General features: G+C 44.6%; 1 protein-coding gene across 1 annotated transcript in view; it reads right to left on the bottom strand.

Annotated features, from left to right (window-relative positions):
- DDX1 (DEAD-box helicase 1) overlaps positions 1–24,677 on the bottom strand; it is a 1,380,291-nt gene that overhangs the window by 916,756 nt on the left and 438,858 nt on the right. The window contains exon 14 of the mRNA XM_044064805.1: positions 18,357–18,417. Within this exon, the coding sequence (XP_043920740.1) occupies positions 18,357–18,417 (61 nt within the window). The remainder of the gene's footprint in view (positions 1–18,356; positions 18,418–24,677) is intronic.

Raw genomic sequence — 24,677 nt, 5'->3', positions numbered from 1 at the left:
ATCCACTCTATGGGGTAACTTGTGGTGATTGCCCTTGGTTAAGTGCAGGAGGGGGAACCAGTGCTGTCTTGGCCTAAACAGGGTCACCAACAAGATTTTTGGTCTGTCCTGCTGAATGTTCAGAAGGACGTTTCGAAAAAGTGGGAATGGGGGGGATGCAGAAAGAAACATCCCCTTCCAGGAGACTGAAAAGATGCCCAGTGTCCTCACTAGAGAGATGGGCAGCCTAATGCAAAAAGTGGAAGCTGTCTGTTCATGGGGGAGGCAAACAGATCTATAACCCTATCTGTGGACTATGTCGAAGAACACATCCCTATGGAGCATCCATTCGTGGAATGGTGACATGGATCTGCTTAAGGTGTCTGCCTGAAAATTCTGTTCTGAAGGGATGTACACTGTTTGAAGTGTGACTCACTGTTTATGGCCAGCTCCCACACTAGAAGAGCTAGCCTGCATAACAAATATGATGTCCTTCCCCCTTGCTTGTTGACATACCAAAGCACTGTAGTGGTGTTTGTGAACAGTTTCAGTGGGCCTTGTTTCAGTAAAGGCTGAAAGGCCTTCAGGGCCAAAAGTATTGCTCACATCTCTCTGACACTGATATGGTCCTGTTTGGATGAATCAGGCCACTTACCCTAGACCATTAGTGTGCCCATGGTTGCTCCCCACCCCAGGTCTGAGGCATCCATGTACATTTCCTGCACTGGCAGGGGTACTTGAAGGGATAGATCTGGGTTGTTGCTCACCAGATTCAGCCACCATTGAATCTCTCTTCGTGAGGCAAGGTAAGAAAGGGATCTTGTATTCCAGAGGAGGAGAGTGCCGAGTCCATACGGATCTTAGGTAAAATTGTAGCTTTCTCATGTGAAGTCTTGCCAATGGTAGCATGGGAATAGTAGAGGCCATGAGACCCAGGAGCATGAGGTACTGCCTGAATTTTGTGGCCTGAAGGATGGCAAGCAGGTATTGCCTTAAGTTTTCCACCTTTTGGGGAGGTAGGAAGGCCTTCATATCATCAGTCTAAATTCTGCACCTGAAGAACACAAGGTCTTGAGAGCTGGTCAGACTGGACTTGGGTAATTTATCTTGAGCCCCAGCGCCTGCAGAAGGGACAGAGAGGTCTTCACATGGAAGAGTGATTCTTTGCAATCAGCCGGAATAAGCAGGTCATCTAAATAAGGGAAGATTTTAATCCCTTGGGGCCACCAGTGGTGCCAGGCACTTGGTGAAGACCCTCAGTGGTGTAGACAGACCAAACGGCAAGGCCGAGAATTGATAATGTGCAGAGGGCACAGAGAAATGCAGGCATCTCCTGAAACTGGGTCTGATAAGGAATGTGAAGGTAGGCATCCTTGATGTCCAGGGTGGCCATGAACCAGAGGTAAGATCAGAGGGAAAAGTGTTTTTAAGGTGAGCATCTGACAGGTGAGCACTTGCAGGAAGAGATTTAGGTGGGAGAGATCTAGGATTGGTCTCCAGGGCCCATCTTTCCTTGGGACTAGGAAGAGCGTGGAACAGAATCCTTTTACCTTTTCTGAGAGTGGGACAGGTTGAGTAGTAAATTGTGCAATGAGGCTGTCTAGAACTAGTTGAAAAAGAGATAACTGTTCTTTGGGGGGGCTGGGGAATACCTCTCCAAGATGGGGTAGTGATCCAGGTCATGAAACAGCTAGTTTCTACTATGGACATGACCCATTTGTATGTGGTGATGTTTTTCCACACAGTGAGAGAGCCTTAATGACAAAGGAATGGAATTGGGGGTAGTTTTCAACAGTAGCAGGTAGTCAGACAACCTGCCCTCTCTTGAAATTGAGGCTTCTGAGTTAAAGTCTGTGCAGGCCTGGAGGGAGTAGCTTGCTTCCTGGCAGATTTCCTGGGCCTAGGAGGAGGGGTGGGGGTAGAATGCTTCCTGTTAAACTGAGTTTTGGATGGGTAATTCCTATGGAATTTGGGGATAGGAGGCACGAACAGGTGCTTAAGGTCATGTAGTTCCTTCCCTTTTTGTTGCAGAGTTTTGAATAAATCTGCTGCTTTAGTCCCAATTAGAGCAGAGTTGTCTAAAGGTGCTTCTAAAAGTTTGGCCCGGATGTCATTTGGGAGGGGGCTGTAACCTTAGCAAGGAATACCTCCTGAGAACAGAAGCTGATGCATCTGACCTTGCGGATGATTCTGCAGCATCGTAGCTGAACTTAACAGAATGCTTAGTGACCTGAGAGGTTAGGGAAATAAGACTAGACAGTTGAGCTTTGGGCAGGAGAGTCTGGAATATCAGACAATTGTTTGTTGGCTTCTCCCAAAAGAGCCAAGGCATACTTAGACATGTGGGTTTGATAATTTATTTCCCTGAAAGCTAGGGTGGAAGATCTGTGGAACTTCTTCCCAGGCATTCCATGGCCTTTGCTATCTTTGTCAGTAGGCAGTAGGGAAAAGAATGTTAGTAGTTTGGAAGCCAGCTTAGTAGAGTGCCGGGTCATGTCCTCACTGCAGAGGAAAGACTACAAAAATGTCTCTTTCAAATTAAAAATCAACCTGGAAAACCCAACTAAACCATAAAAAATAGGAACTATTCTAAAGCAAACATCCTTTCAAGCTACAGTTTGTCAAAATTCAAGGCTCCCACAAATTCAGAGAACACGACTACTTATGCAGAATTAACAGTAAGTGGCTGTATTGATACTGTGCTATCCACAAGAAGTGAGCCCACACTACAAAAAACAAATCCCACTGGTGGAATCTTAACCTTAAAACGGTATATACCAAAAGCAAAAAGTCATGGCTAAAATCACGAAGAGCAACTCAGACAAGAACTCTCTAATTCAATTAAACAAGAAACAAAGAGGTGCAAGTCTAACAAGGCCTATTATGAGATCAACATACCCTCTCAGGCAAAGGACAATCATAAGGTCTTCTTCTGCACACTGCTAAGTGTCACCATTATGGTTATTGACACAGCTGAACTGGTGGTCCATGCCACAACCTTCACTGACTTGACTGGACAGGTTAGATAGAAAAACAAAAAGGATGCTTCGTTCTCACCAAATGATCTATAAAAAAATCGGTGCATACCAAAATTATATATTCCCTGTTCCGAAGGAGGGATGGGCCTCCTTAAAATTGATTACATGCATAGATCTACAATCATGGCACTCCACAAGACCCAAATGCAGTGAAAGATTTGAAACACAAGGAAAATAAGTCTTAGATGACTTGCCTGCTTAAACTAGCGGGAACATCTCGGCGTCAAGCAGGAATGAAAATCAAACCACAAGTAAATAAAAATCAGGCAGCAAATGAATGTGTCAAAAAAACTAAAGAAAGAATATAAAGTGAAAGACCAGATGAGAAGGCAAGAAATGTGGAAAATGCATAAATATAGTTGCAAGTATGGAAAATTTCTGCAAGAACCTCATGTTGACGAGGAACAAACACAGGAATGGTTTAGTGGAGAATTCAAACCAAGAGATGAAAGTTTAATTTTGGCGGCACAAGACAGTGGGCTATGTACATGTTGGTTTACATATGGGAGACGCAGACAAATGAAGGTTTTGTAAAACAGAATTGGAAACAGTTGCACACCCACTTCTGCCATTAGTATGTCACAACCAGGAAAGAAGGGCTGTATACCGAAAGGCATAATTACGTGGCAAGACTGTTGCACTGAGGATTGTGCAATTATGGTACTGAAGTTTCTGAAAAACACTGGAAATATAAGCCACAAAGCATCATAGAAAATTATGAAGTCTATGTCACACAGGATCTTCCATTACCAACATTTGAAAAGACAAGATGCTAGAAAACCAGATATAGTGGTCCAGGAAAAGAAGACAAAAGTAGCACTGATCACTGAATTGAAATCGCACACCCACTGACTACAGTGTCCTGCATAGAGAGACACAAAGTCATAAAATATCAGGATTTGCAGGCAGAAACAATAGCAATGTGGAAGGCAGAAAAAAAAATAAAAGTCTACAATCATAGTTGGATATGTTACCAATACGGGTTCCTATTACGTTGTCGAATGCCTAAACGTCAACAGGCCAATTACTCAAATTTTTTCCCAGGGAAAAATTTACTTTTTACATTTTTTATATATGCAATTCCAACTAAATACTAAAAATATGTAATTATGTGCATCTGTTTAAACTTTAATTTCAGTATACATAAAATAGAGTAAATTTCATTAATTCCTGGGTACTGGCAAGCATTTGTGCAATTGCCACAACAGCAAGTGAATCTGGGAATCTTGAGGCAATGTTACAATTGCCTTATGTACACAGACCACCCTCTTCTCCTCCCAACAAGCTCAAATATATGTGAGAGATGTAACTATACACCCAAACTGGCGGCTGAGCTCTCTCAACCCAAGACTGCCATAGTCAGTCATGAGGAGAAGGTAACCACTCACACCACAAATCCAGTCTCACACAGAGCTATCGCATCAGCAAACCAAATACAAACACACAAAAACATACTCGGAGGCTCTAAATAAAAACCTACCAAAGCAGCAGAGACCTCCAAAGGAGACACCCAAGCAACCGCTACCCTGCAACAATACCCACGTATCACATATTTCACAAAGTCAGCGTGCCACACAGTCACAGACCTTATGGCTAAACAACACACCAAATAAACTTGTAATAGGTGACTCCATTGTCAGACACACTGACGTCCCACTCGCCAGACTGAACAAGGAGAAGATCACTGTAAGCTGCCTGTCGGGTGCCAGGATCCGCCACATAACACAAGCACTCAGGTCACTCCAAAACAACTACAAATATGACTCCGTCATTGTCCAAGCTGGTGTGAATGACCAGAGACATACCTCCCGAGACTACATGAAAAGAGACAGAGAAGCTCTCTGATCATGTAGCCCAGGCCAGTATGACCCTGACCTTGAGTAGCATCTTGCCCTCACCAAGAATGATGCCACAGCATAAAGACAAAATGATCAATTTTAACAATTGGCTAAAGTATTGGTGTCATTCTAAGGGGATCCAGTGTCTGTCAGCCTGGGATGACATGCTCAACAAGCCACGTTGCTTCGCTAGGGACGGCTTCCACCTGTCACCCCTGGCCTTTCGAATACTGGCTAAGGCTCTTGCCACCCCCATAGTGCCTTTTTTAGGCAAAGCTCAAAAGACAAACCCACCTCCATAGACAACACAAGGAGTAAAAAACTAAGGGTAATGCTACGCCAGAAGTCTAAACCTCAAGATGCACGCACTCGAGGCTCTCCTCAGTATGGAGAATAGTGATATCTGTGCAGTAACAGAAACCTGGTTCAAGGCTCCCGAGAGCACCCCAGCACTACCAGGTTATAACTCATACCATGCTTTTCGACTCCAAAACACAAAAGGAGGGGGAGTATCCATATTCAAAGATACCCACACCTCCAGGTTAGTGGCATTGCACGAAGCATCGGAGACCATCCGTGTGCAACTAACAGTGGGCAAAACTGCCTTTCAGTTTGTAGCCTGCTACAGATCACCCTCCCAATCTCAGGAACCCAACTCGGCCTTCCTGAGAACACTGGAGAATATGAAGGTCTCTCCAAACACCATAATACTGGGTGACTTCAACTACCCAAACATTGATTGGGTAAACTACTCAAGCCCCAACACCCTTGCCCAACGGTTCCTAGAATTTATAAACTCAAATGCTATGGAACAATTGGTCACCACTCCCACAAGAGGGGACAACATATTGGACCTGGTCATCACCAACATGAGGACTCTATGTTCCACACCAGACGTAAACCCCTCATTGGTAAGATCAGACGATAAACTAATCTCATTGGAGATCCATATCCCATCCCCACCTCCAGCCAAGGAAACCAGTGTGAAAAATTTCTCAAAAGCAAACTTCAGACTTCTCAAAACCGAGGTGGAATCCTTCAAAACCCCCAGGCCAGTAGAAAATACTGCCCAAACCGCAGAATCCTTTACAAATGCATTCTATGAGCACCTACAGGAATGCTAAGATCGCACTATCCCAAATAAAACCAAGACTCACTCCTCTAAAAGCAGGAGGCCAGTCTGGTGGACCCCGGCCATAAATAAGCTATACAACAGAAGGAGAAAGCTACATGATAGAGCAAAATCCCAAAAAGGGAAGGCATCTCTGATCAGTACTAGCAAGAAACTACGATCCCTCATAAAATCATCAAAGGCCAGCTTCGAAAGAAGAATTGCCAAAGATGCTAAAGATAATCACAAGGCTTTCTTTAGTTATGTCAGGAATCTGGGTGGCAACTCCCAGACATGCTCTGAGTTAGTGTAAAATGGCAAAAAACAAACTGAACCCACAGACATTGCCAACATCCTGGCAGACAGATTCAGTGCAAACCCCCCCCCTTCCCCCCCAAAAGAGCAAATGTCTATCCCAACAGAATGTAGCCTCCCAGACATCACAGATGCACAGGTGAAAGCTGCCCTCCCCAGAGCAAAAAACACAGCATCAATGTGACCGGACAGTGTCCCGGGCTGCGTCTTACACGAGCTCCAAGAAGAACTGAACCCTCACATAAAGTCACTGTTCAAACTCAGCCTTACTACAGGATACATACCCAAAGAATGGTGTACAGCAACAGTGGTCCCACTCCACGAAGGTGGTGCCACAACGGACCCCAGGAACTATCGCCCTATAAGCCTGACTAGTCTGGTCTGCAAAGCTATGAAGCGAATCATCTTGGAACTCAAACAAAGACATTGGGAACCTCCAAACACTGGACCCTAGCCAATTCGGCTTGTTTAAGGGCAGGTCTTGCCTCTTAAACCTAGTTGACTTCTTTGAAACAGTTACTACGGCCATAGATGAGGGGAAGGTAGTCTACACAGCCTACCTGGACCTCGCAAAAGCCTTCGACACAATACCCTACTCGGGCATTATAAATAAGCTTACCAGCTTAAATATCAACCCCTATGTCACAAGATGGGTTGCAAACTGGCTCAGGGATAGAACCCACATGGTCAGAATTGCAGGTGCCATGTCAGACTCTAAACCAGTTACAAGTGGTGTCCCACAAGGCTCAGTCCTGGGACCTCTCTTGTTCGGTATATACTTCTCTGAGGTACAGGCTAACACAGGAAGACTATGGCTGACCAAGTTCGCAAATGACTGCAAACTGGGAGCCATAATCGACTCTCCGGCTGACACAAGCATCCTCCAAAAGGGTCTTACACAGACGGATACCTGGTGCCAGAACCACGGCCTCAAGCTAAATGCCAAAAAGTGCATAGTCATCCCCTTTGGGAAAAACAAAGTGCCCACAAATTACCACATAGGTGGTAATCCATTAAGTACGGAAGAAGTAATTAGGGATTTGGGGACCCAAGTAGACAGTAAACTCTCCTTTGACAATCACGTGGCCAAAGTGGTTAGAAAGACCTTCTACATAGCCCACCTTATCATGAAAGGGTTCACATCTAGATCAAGAGAGGTCATCGTACCCCTCTACTAATCACTCATCAGGCCCATAACAGAGTACAATGCCCCATTTGGGATGTACCTTACCAGACACCTGTAGCAACTGGAGAGACCCCAAAAGTACCTCACCAAGAGGATCACAGGCCTCAAACAGATGCCCTATGCAGTTCGACTAAAGAAACTCCAGCTCTACTCAGTTGCTTACCGCCTAATCAGAGGCGATCTATGCCTGACATACAAAGCCATGTCTAATCCAGAATTAATGGAAATGTTCCACCTCAGTAAATCCAAATCCCTTAGAGCTACACGCTCCAGGGACTTGAACCTCAGCACAGCAATAAATAGGACATGCTGGAGGGACAGATTCATATCCCAGAGGCTCTCCTCACTCTGGAACAGAATCCCAGTTCATGTTAGGCAGAGCCCCTCACTGACCCTCTTCAAGAGAAATCTTGACGAGTGGATGGGAGATCATAAGTTTACCCCTGGGAGATCATAAGTTTACCCCTGGGATCTCTTCTGTGTCCCTGCTAGACAGAGGCACAGTAAACTAACCTTAAAGGGCTATCTTCTGTGACCTACTATACAGAGGCACAGTTAACAAATCTAAAAGGAAGGCGAAAGCCAAAACACACTCTGGCTAGGCTTATAAATGCCTTAGGGGAGATAGCCTAGTATCTACCTATGAACAGTTCTATCCTTTCTAATAGGAAGCAATCAAGGCCACCTCTGCCATCTGTTTGTATCTGGTCTGTTACTTGGAACTTAAACTTATGTTCAGGAGATTCTGTAATGTGCCTGGCCAATGTATTATTTATTTTTTTTCCGAAAATGTAAAGTGCATGTTAGAAAGATGAAAAAGATAGAAATATTAATTAATATTAAAAGAATGTGCACTATCCCAAACCAAGGCAAAGGGCTAGGTTTTATGGTAATGACAATTTAAACAGGGAAGGTGTACATGATGGTGGGTTTGGTGGGCAGGTCAATGATGTTCCTTTTAACATTCGGGACCCTTTGGATTTTCCTTCTCCCCAGAGGTCAAAAAGGTTAGAAACAAAAGGCCCAGTCAGTTACAGGTACAATGCCTGGACAGGACAATGGGGAGCTCACTAGATACAGGCCCTGGGGTCGGAATGGTCAAGGATGGCCCCAAAATAAGTTATAACAATTTTAACATTTTTAATTAAATTATAGTAACATTGACATGCAGGAAGGTCATTTTAACTTATTCATAAAGGGATTTTCTTTTATCCTTAGGAGAAAGTGTGATGTGTTTAAATTATTGGTGGATTTTAAATTATATATACGAAAAAAGAATCTAGAACTACTTTTCAATGGTCAAGAAAGGTCCAACTCACATAACACCACCTTGCATAGGAAAAGCACTTTTAAGCCTCCCTTGCATCCACAATTAAAGAACTTTGAATATATGGTAGAGAACGAGTTAAGGCAAGCCATAAATAAAACCAAAGTGATTCCAAATCTTAGTAGGGAAGTGAAAGACTTACTTGAACAATGTAGAAGTAACAAGAATTTAAGAATGATCAAACTAGATAAGGGTGGGGGTGTAGTTTTAATGGACAAAATCACATATGAAGGTGAGATTATGGACATTTTGGGTGAGGTCAAACTGAGGGTTTTTCTGAATGAAGTAAATATTGCTTACAAAAGAATACAAGTATGTTTAAATGATTTGCTCACTGAAGGGCTTATAGACAATACTTACAATTTTTAACATGTTGAGAAACCTAGGATTCCATCAATTTTTGGCATCCCCAAGGTCCACAAGGATGTGAGTAACATACCCTTAAGGCCAATAGTCTCTGCTGAAGGTTCCATAACAGCCCCCTTAGCTAAATGTGTGGATTCTAAGCTTAAAAAATTGTCCAGGGGGGGGGGGGGGGGGGGGGGCAAATGTACTCAGACTCCAGGGACCTTTTGAAAAAACTGCATTCGGGACTTTATTGTGACAACCTTACTTTTATCACAGTTGATGTGTTAGTTTTATTTTCTTCAATACCCTACTTCAATACCCTACTTTAGAATGGTTAGAAGAGGTTTTAAGTGATATTAATGACATAAGTTACAATGATTTTAGAAAACGTTTAATCTTAATGGATGTGATATTAAAGAATAATTTTATATTTTTTGAAATTATTTTTTGAGGGCGAGTATTTTAAACTAAGAGGTGTTGCTATGAGGGCCCATTGTGCCCCCACATACGCTAACATTATACTTTCCTACTGGGAAAAGAAATGTGTTTGTGATTTCAGGTGTTGGAATTTTTATGCTCGTTTTTTAGATGACATTTGTTTATTTTGGGTAGAACCTGAGTGGGTTTTTAGATTTCTTTAACTATTTGTCTAGCACCACAGATTTTTTGAAGATTTATGTATGAAATCACTTCTGACGAGATGAGATACTTGGACCTCAGTATCAGTAAGGCTGGAGGGAATTTCAAAAATAGAAGTTATGTTCTTACCATAACGTTCCATGTTAGTGGTCTTCCTCTCGCCTTCTTTCTTGCTGGATGGGTTCGGAGCCGACCTCGGCTCCGACTCGGCCACTCTAAAGCTCGAGAGTTGGTTCCACCGGCTCGAGGCCCCTCTTATATCCCACAATGCTAGGCGTGAATTACCTCAGATCTCGTTTGTGAGCTAGAACCAGCTAATAATATAACCAGGAAAAAAAACTGGAAAGGAGTCCACCTCTATACCAAGGGGAAAGAGAAAGGTGACCTAAACCTGATCTAGGAAAATATGCACAGCAGAGCATATACCTATCGCAAAGAGGTGGTAGAAAGAGAGGTCACAATCAAACTCCTCTAGGTCTGTCCAGGCCAGGGGGAAGGAGGGTGGGACGCAAGAAAGAAGGCGAGAGGAAGACAACTAACATGGAACGTTATGGTAAGAACATAACTTCTATATGTTAAGTTGTCTATCTCGCCTTCATTCTTGCTGGATGGGACCGTCCCTAGCACCTTGTCCCGGGTGGCCTAACGGAACAGACTCTTGAGAACAGTGGCACCAAAGTTAGCTCTATGCCTAGAAGCTAAATCCAACTTATAATGTGAAATGAAAGTGTGAGGAGTAGCCCAAGTAGCCGCTGCACAAATGGTGTCAATAGGCAGTCTGTCTTGGAAGGCTATAGAAGTAGCCAAAGCTCTGGTGGAATGGGCTTTAGGTTTGTTAGGCAGCTTTTGGTGTCTTATTTCATAGACAATGGAAATTAGAGATGTCAGCCATCTAGATAACGATACCTTGGAAACAGCAAGTCCCTTTCTGCCTTCTGCATAAGAGACAAACAGCTGGTCAGATTTTCTGAATTGTTTGGTTCTACCCAAATAGTACCTTAACTGACTATGAACATCAAGCCAATGTAATTTTTGTTCAGACCTATTAGAATATTCTGGAAAGAACACAGGAAGGTCAATGCTTTGATTTAGGTTAGAAGCAGAGGCTACCTTAGGTAAAAAGGACAGGTTGGTTCGTAAGGATACCCTGTCTTTGTGGAACAACAGATACGGTGGTCGACAGCTGAGTGCCTGAAGTTCTGAAACTCTTCTAGCTGAAGTAATAGCTACCAGAAAGAGAGTCTTCCATGATAGCAAATTTAAAGAACAGGAAGCTGCAGGTTCGAAACGGGGGAGAATCAAAGAACTGAGAACTAAATTAAGGTCCCAAGGAGGAGGAGGATTTCTTATAGGAGGTCTGAGTAGAAAAACTCCCTTCAAAAAGGCTTTGCAAAGCTTGTGGGACATTATGGCAGACTCTGAAATGCCCACATGAAAGTTAGATATAGCTGCCAATTGAACTTTAAGAGAGATGAACCTGCATGAAAGAGTTCAGCTAGAAAATCAAGAACCATATGGATGGGAGCAGTGAAAGGATCTAAGTCCCTTCCTTGAGCCCAATAGGCGAAACGTTTCCATTTACTCAGATAAATCTTTCGAGTTGAAGATTTATGGGAAGCTATTAAAATATCTCGAACAGAGTGAGATATTTGAGAAAGTCTGGCTAAGGTTGGAACAGGAGGAACCAAGCAGTGAGGTTCAGAGAGGGAAGGGAGCGATGCAACTGACCCGATTGATGGATCAAAAGATCTGGAACTAGGTCCAGATGCCAAGGTTGCTCCAACAGAGATTGATGCAGAAAGGGGAACCAAACTTGTCGAGGCCAGTAAGGAGCAATGAGGATCAATGAGGCCTTCTGAGCGATAGCTTTCTGTATCACTTGAGAGATTAGTGGGAAGGGAGGAAATGCATACAGAAGTCCCCAGGGCCAAACTTGGACTAGAGCGTCTCTGCTGGGCTGGCCTGGTAACGGGAATAGGGTGAAATAATCTCTGCACTTGCTGTTTTGGGGAGTAGCAAAAAGATCGCAGCAAGGCTGACCCCACTTGAGAAAAATTTCTCTCACAACAGAGTCTTTCAGAGACCACTCGTGAGGCATGAGAATAGCTCTGCTCAACTTGTCCGCAATTTGATTGGACTTCCCGGGGATGTGCGTTGCTATCAGAAACCGCTAAGAAGAAATCGCCCATTGCCACAGTCTGAGTGCTTCTCGACATAGGGGATAGGACCTGGTTCCGCCTTGTTTGTTGATATACCACACTACAGACATATTGTCCGTCTGGATTGCTATCGTTCCCACGGGAAGAGAGTCTTGAAGGGCTTGCAACGCTAAAAGCACTGCTCTCATCTCTAGAACATTTATGTGCAAGTGGCATTCGTCTGGTTGCCATGTGCCCTGGACAGTTCTGCCCTGACAATGCCCCCCCCACCCGATCAGGGAGGCATCCGTTGTCAGAGTAGCAACCGGAGGGGAAGGAACAAAGGGTCTTCCCAAGAAGAGCTGGGGGGAAGACATCCACCACTGAAGATGATTCTTGCATTTTTGCGTAATCATAATGGTGTGGGACATTGGAAGTTGCTGGTATGACCATTGTGTGAAGAGCATCCATTGAAGGATTCTCATGTGGAATCTGTCTAATGGAAGTAGAGGAATGGCAGCCGCCATAATCCCCAATACTTTCAGAACTAACCTGGCTTTGACTCTGTTGCTGCTGAAGAGGAGCGAGACCAGTTTGTGTATGTCTACTATTCTCTGATCTGTTAGTCTCGCAGACATGTTGACTGTGTCTAGATTTGCGCCTATGAAGGTAATAGTACGACAAGGCGACAAAACAGACTTTTCGCAATTTATTGAAATGCCTAAGTTTTGACAAATGTGAAAGGTGTAGTCCCTGGCCAGTAGAAGAAGATGCTTGGTGGGAGCTGTGAGGAGCCAGTCGTCCAAATATGGAAACACCTGGAATCCTTGACGTCTCAGGTGAGAAGCTACCACTGCCATGCATTTGGTAAACACCCGGGGGGCAGTGGTGAGACCAAAAGGCAGGGCCCTGAATTGAAAATGACTGGTTCCCAGCCTGAAGCGGAGGAATCTTCTGGAGCGTCTGTTCATTTTTATATGATAGTACGCATCCTGAAGGTCTATAGAGCACATCCAGTTTTCCTTTCCCAATAGGGGAAGGATGGACTGTAGCGTGACCATCCGAAATCTTGTTTTCTTGACCGACTTGTTCAAGATACTGAGATCCAAAATTGGCCTCCAGTCCTCTGTTTTCTTTGGAACTAAAAAGAACCTGGAGTAGATTCCGGATCCTTGCTGGTCTGCTGGAACTGGCTGAATTGCTCTTTTTGCAAGCAGCTTTGAAATTTCTAAAGCAGCAAGATCCCTTTGAGCGGGTGGAACATCTGGAAGGGATTTTTTTGATTGTTTTGGAATGCAAACGAAGGGAATGGAATAGCCTTCGGAAATGATGGACTGTACCCACTTGTCTTGTGTTAGGGATAGCCAGGCTTCTGGGTACAGTGACAACCTTCCCCCGACTGCCTCCGAAGGTGGACAGTCGGGCAACACCTCAGGGATGCTGAAAGGGCTTATCGGAAAAGGTTTCTCGATTGCCCTGGTTCTGCGGGCCCCCTCTGCCTCTAGGGCGACGTCTACCATTATTGTTCCCTCCTCTGCCTCTGGAGGGGAACCGACTTTGTGCGTTAGGCAAATTCCCTTGAGATTGTTTACGGAACCACATTTTCCCACTTTTCTGGCCTTTGGGGTAAGGTCTAGAAGGAGTAGAAAAACGGACTCCGACGGCAGATAGAGTTTTGCCATCCGTCTCGCACCTAGTCAAGGTTTCTTTCACTTGAGGACCAAAGAGAGATGATCCATCAAACGGGGAATTAGTGAAAGACATTTTAAAGGGGTCCGCGAAATTGCATAGTCGCATCCAGGCATGCCGGCGTAAGGCTACACCTGTCCCTGCGGCTCTACTCGCTCCATCAGCCGCATATGAGAGGAGGCGCATGGAGGAGTTAGCTATAGAATTCAGGGTAGTCAGCTGGGCGTTCATCTTGTCTTGAAAACCTGCAGCTGTAGGATCCTTCAACATCTCACTCGCTTCCTTGATCAAATCCCTCTGGAGACGAGTGAAATGGCACAAGTAGTTCAGCGAACGCATTGCAAAGGTCGCTGACGAAAACATCCGCTTCCCGTACCTATCCATAGACCTAAATTCCTTGTTAGGGGGATGGACAGGCACTGAAGGATCAGCTAGTTCCTTCTTGGTGGCAGCAGCTACCACCATAGTATCCACAGTAACTCCTTTGGTCAGAAATTGTTTATCAGTGGGTGCTGTTATAAACTTAGAAGGTCTCCTGGGGGTAGGGTCCACTGAGTCAGGAGCCGTCCAGGCTTTCTTTGCTACCACCTGCATGAGGGGGTCAAAGGGGGGGGGACACCCAGGAGGTGGAAGGGCGAGAGCCAAACGCCTCAAGATACACATTCATCCTCCGAAGGGTTAAGGGCTGGCCAATTTCCCCTCTGCTTAAGGATCTCTAGAATGTCTGCAAAGGAGACATCTTCAGAAGGGGAACGGGGGGAACCCTCGGAATCCTCTAAATCTGTGTCAGAGGTGACAGACTCAGGTGAGTCTGTTTCCTCTTACACTTTCTCTTCCTAGGGGGCTCCCCTGCCAAATCAGGAGAGGCCTCGGAAGAGGATGAAATCCCCACAGGGGATTCTTGAAGAGTTGGCTCTCTGCGGTCAGGGATGAGGGAGAGAGTAGACATCACCTGAGGCACCGAAGAGGGAGGGGCGGACGAGGCCGACTGTGGAGTTGAACCAGGTTCCAACACACTCCGCATGACCTCGAATGCACCCCTGTCAGGCAGAGCCAGAGGTCCCCGCTCCGAGAAGCTGAGAACCTCCCTCGGCACCGACAGAGATGGCTCCGAGGCCGATGTCGGAGCTGAACTCACCAGCGCCGAAGCACCGAGAGGGAGAGGGGGGTCGGACAAGGGTCCGATGCCACTCACCCCCTCGGAGCCGACGAGGGAAGTCCGGCGCCGAGATTCCTCAAAAGAAGAAATCGGAGCCGACGGAGCCGAAGACAAATGTATCGGCTCCGACGCTACCACAGTCTTGGTTCCGAGGCGCCCCGGCTCCGAGCTCAAAGGAGTCTGAGGAGGAATATTTAGAGGAATAGGTAGAGGCATCGACTGATGAGTCGGGCTCTGAAGCATTTGGGCCAGTGCCTCGGACTTTAGAAGTCGACTCACTACCCTCTGGAGGTCATGATCCGAGAGCCTCGATGACCTAGAGGAGTGAGATCTGTGGCTCCGTTCAGACAGCAAGGGAGACGCTGGAGCCGAATGAACGGAGCCAAGGGATGGTGACCTCGACCTCTTTCTAGATGTCTGCTCCGATGGTCTGATCGGAGCCGACCCAGGAATCTCCAACACCTCAGCTCCAGCCGGAGCCGAGGGAACCACAGAAACTGTAGTCAAAGAATCATCGGCTCCAGCCGGAGCCGATGTAGCAGTAGGCTTCGAAGCCTTAGGCCTCGACTCAGACACTGGAGTCGAGGTCTTAGAAGCCTTGGAAGGTTTTCCCGAAGAAGCAGTTAGGGAACCTTCAGGCTTGAGCAAACCCCTTAGAATGAGTTTGTTCTTTCTTTCCTGCAGGACTCTGGGGCTGAAGCCATGGCATACAGCACAAGAGTCCTGCAGGTGTAAAGGTCCCAGGCAGTACACACAAGAAGTGTGACCGTCTGTCAGAGACATTTTCTGACAGCACGAGTCACACTTCTTGAAGCCTGAGACCTTTGAATCCTTGGACATTTTCAAGGAGCCGAAGTGTAATCACCACACAAAACACACACACACCGATTACACTATCAGAAAAGATAATTTAAACTAAAAGCTAAAGAAATTAGTTAGTTTATAAAAATAAGTCCCTAAAAACACATACACACCACTATTAGGGATGAGGGCCCGAAGGCCTAAGGAAAGAACTTAACAGCTCTTGTGGGAAAGGGGCTGGATAAGGGTAGGAAGGATAATATCCACTACACTATAACTAAAGAAGAAAGGGCTAAGCTAAAAAGGGGTTTAAAAGTTATTAAACCTGCTTTAATACCACTGACATGAGCCGGTAGAAAAAAACAACACCTCGATCGCTGTAGCGGCAAACGAGATCTGGGATAATTCACGCCTAGCATTGTGGGATATAAGAGGGGCCTCGAGCCGGTGGAACCAACTCTCGAGCTTTAGAGTGGCCTAGTCGGAGCCGAGGTCGGCTCCGAACCCATCCAGCAAGAATGAAGGCGAGATAGACAACTTAACATCTAGAGTTTACAGGAAAGCAACATTTTCAAACTCTTACCTATATTATACCAGTGTACACCTGCATCACCAGAAGAAAGGGGTAGTAAAGGGTCAGTTTGTTTGAATATCCAGAATGACCTCAGATGACAATGATTTTATTAATGAAACTGCTTATCTTATGGATTTGTTCAGAGCTAGGGGGTACCCAGAAAAGCTTCTAGCAGAAGTATATAATGAAGTTTTGGAAGCAAGAAAATCTAGGTTTGCCCCCATTTTCAGGAGCGACAATCAGGACCTTGAAAATATTCAAACATCGGAGAGGTCAGGTGATAATGGGTACAACAGTGCTTTGGTTGTTACTTATAACAGGGATGCTGGGATGGCCAGAAACATTATAGAAAGAGAATGGAACAGATTTGCTAGTACATCAGACCTACAGTATATATTTGATAAGCCTTTTCAGTGCATTTACAGAAAGGGGCGCTGTATTAAAAACATTTTGGAGAATGGTACCCCTAGGACAGGTGTTTACCTTCCTAACAAAAGGGGCACACACAGGTGTGGCTGTTGTCCCCAATGCCCTTATGTCAAAGTTGGACAGATGGTTCATCTGAAAAGTAGAGACAGACTTAAGAAAAATGGTTTTGCTAATTGCAATACTAATGGTATTACTTATTTAGCCTTGTGTGGCAAATGTGAAGCATTCTACATAGGCAAAACTGTGAGAAAATTAAAGTCAAGACTGTATGAACACAGGTACGATATAAAAAAGATGAACAGTAACAATTCTCTGTATAAACATACTCTGAACTGTGCAGGAGCTGATTTTTATTTTTATGCAATAGAAATATTGCCCAATGACCCTAGGGGTGGCCTCAGGAAAAACGCCTAGAATACAGGGAACTGTACCGGCAACTAGTTCTTGAAGCTACTAGGTATCCTGGTTTGAATGAGATGGTTTCATTGAAGCCAGTCTTAAAGCTTAAGTTAGCTAAACTTTGAATCATGTGACTGTCCAGCAGATGGTGGTGTTTAACATTTTGTATGACCTACACAACAGTGCTTTAAATGTGGTTTTACAAGGGTTTTACATTTTTAAACATTTATTTTTTGTTTACAAGTTTTTACAAATTGTAAATAATGTATGTTTTTTACAAGATTCCTGCTTGACCAACAAATGATTTTCTATGCACTTCTGTACTTAGTGTTTCATTGTTTGTGTACACAGTTTTCTTGCACTGTGTTTTAAAAGTATAACAGTTTGTTAATTGATTAACTGAGGATGTTTCTGTATATAAAAGGGTTTCAGAAGTTGGTATGCTCATCTGAAGACGTTTTTTGTGACAAAAACGAGGTGATACAGTTAATGTGTTCTGGATGCGCTTTCACTTTTTTTAATATCGTGTGCAATCAATAAAACAGTGGATTTTATTCTGGTGAGCCTTCCAGTGCCTTATTTTTGGTTATCAGTTTACTTTTGGCACTTTTTCCATTTTCTTTGTTTATAAATACAACTTGGCCGAGAGGCTGCTACGTCTCAAAGGATCCCAGCGCTACGGAACAGGCTCCCCATCTCTGCTTCAAAGATGGTTAAGGTTCCCCATCCATGGGATGCAGAATTTATCCATGACCCTATTCAAACAAAACCTTGATCACTGGATTGGAAAAGGCAAATTCACCCCGGTATGGTCTGGCACCCATGTCTCTGGTGGATAGAGGTAGACAAAGTAAAATCCCCAACATGACTCCCAACATAACCCTTAGCTACACCCTTGCTAACATACCCCAAAGAGATGCCCAAGGTACACTAAGATTAACCTGGGTTGGGTTGCACAGCCAGACAAAGACCCTGATGGTAATTAACCTAGTGAAAACCCATGAACCAAAGACTTGTTACCCCATAAACAGCCAAATCTCTCCAATAGCCAGTTAATCACTGCAGTGCTCACAATGTGTAGGATTCACGGAAACAGCTGGGTAAAAGAAATCTGAACAGTGAAGAAATCTGGATCCAGATGGCCATTAAAAGCAGATCTTAGACTGACATCCTACCTTCTCAACAATTACAATCTGCTCTTAATTTAAGATTACACGTTGTACGTCATTACTGCAAAAGTGGAATTACTTAAATTATACAACCAATATATGTCTTACAAGTGTCATCAATATGGTGATATCCCTACATTTACAAATTCATCCACACATTTCAATACAACTCGTAAGTTAAACTTCACTCCAAATATAAATAAAAATGGTAACTTACTCCGGATTCCAATACTGAGAGCTGATCCTTGGCAGCCACACCTCCAATTATCAAAAGTTCCCTGAAACAAAACAGTTTTAATCAAAGAACAAATTCACTAGTCAATGTGCAACAAACTATAAACAAAAACAAATGATCAATATGATTCAAGTCTACAATCAAATAAGGAATTCAAAATTTTTGTTAAAACAAAATCATACTAGTTGTGGGATAAAGTTAATAACCCTGAAGTCTACTAAGAGATTTTCCAAGATGGATCCAACTCAATTCCAAGCTCCTAAAGGATTAAATGAATCTGCCACGCTTAGTACTTCTTCACTAGCAGCCCTGAGAAATAAACTATGTGGTCCAAAGTTCCAGTGAATAATGAAGCTCAGTAGTGCCACTCTGCCTTCCTCAGACATCTTGAAACAAACTCATCTAAACGTAGTGGCATAGAAAACAGATCTACCACTCATGGAATGGCTCATTAATTAAAAAGTACAGTTTTGTACCTACCATAAATGTAGATGTTCGAAGATCCACATTGCTGCAGTCATAACCTGTGGGTAGTCCGCTGTCCTCGGTCGGCCCGAATACCAAAGTGTTAGGCTGGCGTCGGTCATGGTAGCTCAGATCTGACGTCAGTACGCCATGGTATTAAAGCGCATGACCGACGTCATATCCTCAGTCTTTCTTGCCCCAGATGTCAGAAGGCCCTAAAAAGAAAGGCCATAGCCAAAAACAGAAAAACCTCCAAAACCCATGTACAACAATATTTACAACCCAAACCATACAACCACTCCAAACTACAGAGGGGAAGGAGGGAGGGTAAATTGGACTGCAGCAATGTGGATCTTCGAACATCTACATTTATGGTAGGTACAAAACTGTACTATGTTCTTCATCTCACATTGCTGCAGTCATAACCTGTGGGTAGAATCCCAAAGCAAAGGTAAAGGGAGGTTGGCAAAATCATAAAGCATTGGGAGCTGCTAACATGCCCTGTAAGACTGCAGTGGCAAACCCAGCCCTAGATTTGGAATAAAGAGGGAGATGGTAATGTTTAGAAAAAGTGTGCACTGAACTCCAAGTAGCTGCTTCCAAAATATCTTTAGTAGCTACACCCCTTAAAAAAGCAGTAGAAGTGGCAGTAGCCCTAGTAGAATGAGGTCCGATTCCAGACGGAATCTCCTTACCATGATGAGAATAACAAAAAGCAATACAATGGCCAATCCACTTAGAAATAGTTTGTTTTGAAACAGGTTTCCCCTGAGAGCCCAAAGCAAAAGAAACAAATAACTGTTGAGACTGTCTGAACCCTTTAGTTCTGCTCAAATAATAACACAACTGCCTGTGAATATCCAAAGTGTGCAAAATTTTCTCCCCTTTATTTTGGGGATCAGCATAAAAAGTAGGCAAATGAATAGATTGGTTCAAGGTCACATTTGAAACCACTTTAGGCATAAAAGTAGGGTTAGTACGCAGAGATACCCTATCCTTATGAAAAATCAGGAAGGGTTCGACTGCCATTAGAGCCTGTAATTCAGATACCCTTCTAGCAGACGTAATGGCCAACAAAAAAGCAGTCTTCCAAGACAAAAACTTCAACTCAGATGTAGCTGCAGGTTCAAAAGGAGGTAAAGTAAGTTTTTCCAACACAAAATTGAGATCCCAAGAAGGAGTAGGAGCTCTCGTGGGGTCTTATGTTCTTTGCCCCTCTAAGGAATTGCTTAAACAAAGGATGAGAGAATAATGGTGGGTCACAGTCATAGTGAGCAGAAATGGCTGCAGCATGAACTTTTACAGAGGAGAAAGACAAACCCTTGTCTAATAATTCTGTAAGATATTGAAGTGAAACACTCAAATTAGGCCTGGAAACATCAAAGCTCTTTGCTCTGCTCCAAATAAAAATCTCCTCCATTTATCAGCATAAACTTTCCTTGTACTAGGCCTTCTGGCCTCCAAAATGACATTCAAAACTTGTTGAGGAAGCTGCGACCCTCCAGGGTCTAGAACAGAATATGCCAGGCTGTCAGATGCAGGGACTGTATCCTGACATTGAGGAAATGATTGCCTGCCTGAGACAAAAGGTGTGGAATTGATGGCAAAGGCCAAGGAGGCTCCCGTACTAAACTCCTCAGCAGAGGGTACCAGTGCTGCCGTGGCCAATCTGGAGCTATTAGAATCATGGAGGGCTTGTCCTGTCTGACCTTCAAGAGCACCTTGGGAAGGAGAGGCAGAGGAGGAAAGGCATAGACGTGAAGATTGTTCCAACTGAATGATAGAGCATCCACTTTCCAAGCTTTTGGATGAAACATCTTTGTGCAAAACTTTGGCAACTGGAAATTTAGTGGAGAAGCGAACAGATCTATGTCTGGAGTCCCCCATATCACTTTCAACTGTCGAAATACATGAGGATCCAATTTCCACTCGTGGGGATCCACCATCTGTCTGCTCAAAACATCTGCTAAGGAGTTCTGTGCTCCTGGCAGAAACCTTGCCTGAAGAGTGAGGTGCAAACAGAGCAGTCTCCCACAAAATCATAGCTTGCCTGCAAAGAGGGTACGAATGGGTTGCCCCTTGCTTGTTGATGTACCACATGACCGTTGTGTTGTCTGTTTGAATCAACACTTGTCCTGGGTGAAGTAGATCCTTGAAAGCCAGCAATGCAAATTGGACTGCTAACATCTCCTTCAAGTTGATATGTAAATGTTGAAGTCTGGCAGGCCACGTGTCTTGAACCCATTTTCCATTGAGGTGTGCTCCCCAAGCCTTGTCTGAGGCATTTGTCGTTAAGATCTGACTCGCCTCTGGTCGGGTCACAGAGTCCCTTGTTTAGGTGACATTCCTGAGCCCACCACAAAAATTCCTTTTGAATGCAAGGTATTATCTGAATGACAGTGTCCAGATCGTGGCAGTGTTGCGTCCATACACTTTTGAGATACCACTGTAGCTTCCTCATATGCAGTTTGGCATTGGGAAGCACCAGAATACAAGATGCCATGAACCCCAAGGCTTGAAGGACTGTCCTTGCAGTCAGCCTGGACCGTAGAGACAATTGTTGGAAGTAAAGCGAAAGATTTCTTTGCTTGTCCGGGGTCAAAAAAGCCATCTGGGAGGCTGTATTCAGTCTCACACCCAGAAAGCACATTTCCTGAGAGGGTACTAGACTGGACTTTGTTTCGTTCACAGAATACCCTAGGCACCTTAACACTGCCATAACATACTGTAGATGGTGAAGTAGCTTGTTTTTGTCTTGAGCAAGAATCAGGCAGTCGTCCAAATAAGGATAAATTTGTATTCCTCTTAACCTGAAGAAGGCTATCACCGGAGCCAGAACCTTTGTGAACACCCTGGATGCAGTAGATAAGCCAAAGGGCAATGCAGAGAACTGATAATGTAAAGTCCCAGCCCGAAAACGCAGGAATCTCCTGCAACTGGGCCTGATAGGAATAAGAAGATAAGCCTCTTTGAGATCCAGAGTTACCATCCAGTGATCTTTGCCCAACAGAGGCAGAAGTTGTTGCAAAGTCAACATTTTGAATTTTGGAATGTCCAGGTATGTGTTGAGGATAGATAAATCCAAAATTGGCCTCCAAGTGTTTCCTTTCTTTGGTACAAGAAACAGGCGAGAATAAAATCCTAGGCCCACTTCTGACAGAGGGACCTGCTGTATAGCCCACATTTGAAGAAGTAAAGTAATCTGTTTGTGAGCCTCCACCCTTTGCTGAGGAGGAACGTCTGGCATGCCTTTGAAAGGAGGCAATGTGTGGAAATAAAACTTGTAGCCTCGGTCTATAATGTCCAACACCCATTTGTCCTGGGTGACTAAAAGCCAGTTTTGCCTGAAGAGTGCCAACTTTCCTCCCAGAGGAGCTGCCAGACAGGAAGGATCTGGCAGCTGAAGATGCAGGTCACTGGGTCTGTTTACGAAAGGACTGGCCCCTGCCCTCACCTGTAGATTGTGCAGGGGAACTCCACGTTCTAGGCCTGAAAGAACCCTGAGCTCTGCCCCTACCACGTCTAGATCTGCCCCTAGACTGTAAATCAGAAGAAGGGTAAGCCCATCCCTTAGTAGGCCAATTTCTGCTAAACTTAGGGGGCTGCACCTGTAAAAATTCCTTAACAGTCTGCATAGACTTAGCTTTGTCTTCCATTTTCTTTAAGACAGACTCCACAGGAGAACCAAACAAAACTTCAGACTGCAGAGGAGCATCCAAAATTCGAACTTTAACATGCTCTGACAAGTTCTGATCCTTAAGCCAGGCGTGCCTATGAATAACTGATCCAGTGGCAGCCACCCTGGAAGAAGCCTGTAAAGCATCGAAACCACACTGCAAAGAATGCTTACCCACCTGATCAGAGGCATGAACCAAATCCTGTAATTCCTTACACTCTATGCCCTCTGCCAAAGCATCTACCTTAGATTTTAACTGAGTAAGGAGAAAATTCTGGTACTTCAACATATGAAACTGGCAATTCAAAGCCCTCATTGCTAGAGTGGAAGAGGTATACACTTTTTTACCCCACCTATCCAAAGCTCTAGAATCTTTATCCATAGGAACTGGATTCTTTACAACAGAAGCCCTGACACCCTTAGGTCCCTGGCTAATAGTTTCTGGGTCAGCCCTTGGGCTCTTATACAGATATTTATGAGCCTCAGGCACTCTGTAATACCTATCTGGTTTAACTGGCGCAGGAGGCAAAGAGTCTGGATTAAGGAAAGCCTCAGAGAAAACATCCTGAACAACATCCAAAACAGGAGGTATAGCCAAGGGCCGATGTGGTGGTAAAAACAAAAATTCCCTAAGCCTCTTTCGGGAATATGAGAAATCCTGACCTTCCCATTTAAAATGCTCCCTCATAGAATGCAGGGTTTCTGAAAAAGAAAAATCCTCTGGAGGAGAAGCAGAAGGACTGGAATCCTCTGCGTCTGAATCAGAATAAGGAGGAAAATCCTGAATGTCTTCAGCCGAAGACTCTAAATCTGAAAAATGTTCCAAACCTTCCACCTCTGGCTCCACCCTAGGCCTCTTATCTGGTGGGGGCATAGAACCCCTGATTAAGGAAATCAAACCATTTTTAGCATGTGTTTTTTAGGTACAGAACCTGCAGAACTAGGACTGACACCAGAGGAAGACAAACCAGGCCTGCCCTTGGAGGGTACCTTGGAGACAGAAGGGGAAGGCCTAACCACCTTATGCAAAGAAGGGAGTACAGCAACCTGAGAGGCCCCCTCAGCCTGACCCGACTCCTGAGAGGCCACATCCTGCAAAATTAACGGCTCCCCCTGAGACTCAGCTGAAACCTCGGCTGGATCCACAGATTCCACCGTAGTTTCTAAAGAACCGGCGTCTGGAACGGACGACTCATCCTGCTTGGATTTTAACGGTTTTCCTTGCGGTAGTCGGAGGATCCGACGGCATATTGTAATTACACCGCTTACCGAAGACAAGTCTAGCGCAATCTAACCTACATTTAATGGTGCGCTTATTAAATCTAGCACAAAAGCGACACCCGACTACGTCGTGCTCAGGCCCCAAACAAGGAATACAGAGAGAGTGGTAATCCCTATGCGGTATCTGTTTCCCACAAGAAATACAATTATTCACTTTTTCTGACATCCGGAATTAACTGAGGCAAGAAAAAACAAAAATATTCCCCAACGGGGTACTTAGCCCAACTTGGTTTTCGGTCTGAAACTCAGAATACGAAAATTTCAGAACGCCGAACGGCACTTGCAAACGCTGCTTCTGCTTCGGACCATGCGGCAAAAAAGACTGAGGATATGACGTCGGTCATGCGCTTTAATACCATGGCGTACTGACGTCAGATCTGAGCGACCATGACAGACGCCAGCCTAACACTTTGGTATTCGGGCCGACCGAGGACAGCGGACTACCCACAGGTTATGACTGCAGCAATGTGAGATGAAGAACATCATACCATTTTCCTCTAGATTTGTTAGCCACAGACAGTCAAGGTCATGAGCTGCAGTTCCTGTAATACAGGGTTGGATTCCCTCAGCCCTCATCAGCCTACTGTGACTTTCAACAACTTACTTTACCAGACAATGCCCCAAGATCACCCAGAAAAGGAAATGGTTTGTTCAGTGGGCCTACCTGGTTAAAAAACGGGTATTCTTTCTTCTCGGTGGCAAACTAGACATGCCCTACAAACACTTCTAATGTACACTAAAACTGCCTGGCTTCCTCCTCTACTACCTGAGAGGGGACAGCTCAAGTACTAGGGAAAGCCTTCTAACCACCTTTGGTGTGGGCAGCATTTGCTTCAGCCACCCAAATACAAAACACATTATACAAGAAAGCACAAGGGTAA

Source organism: Protopterus annectens, chromosome 1.part0 (genome assembly GCF_019279795.1).
Source record: "Protopterus annectens isolate FY-2018-M chromosome 1.part0, PAN1.0, whole genome shotgun sequence".
NCBI lineage: Eukaryota > Metazoa > Chordata > Ceratodontiformes > Protopteridae > Protopterus > Protopterus annectens.
This window is presented reverse-complemented; position numbering and strand designations above follow the sequence as displayed.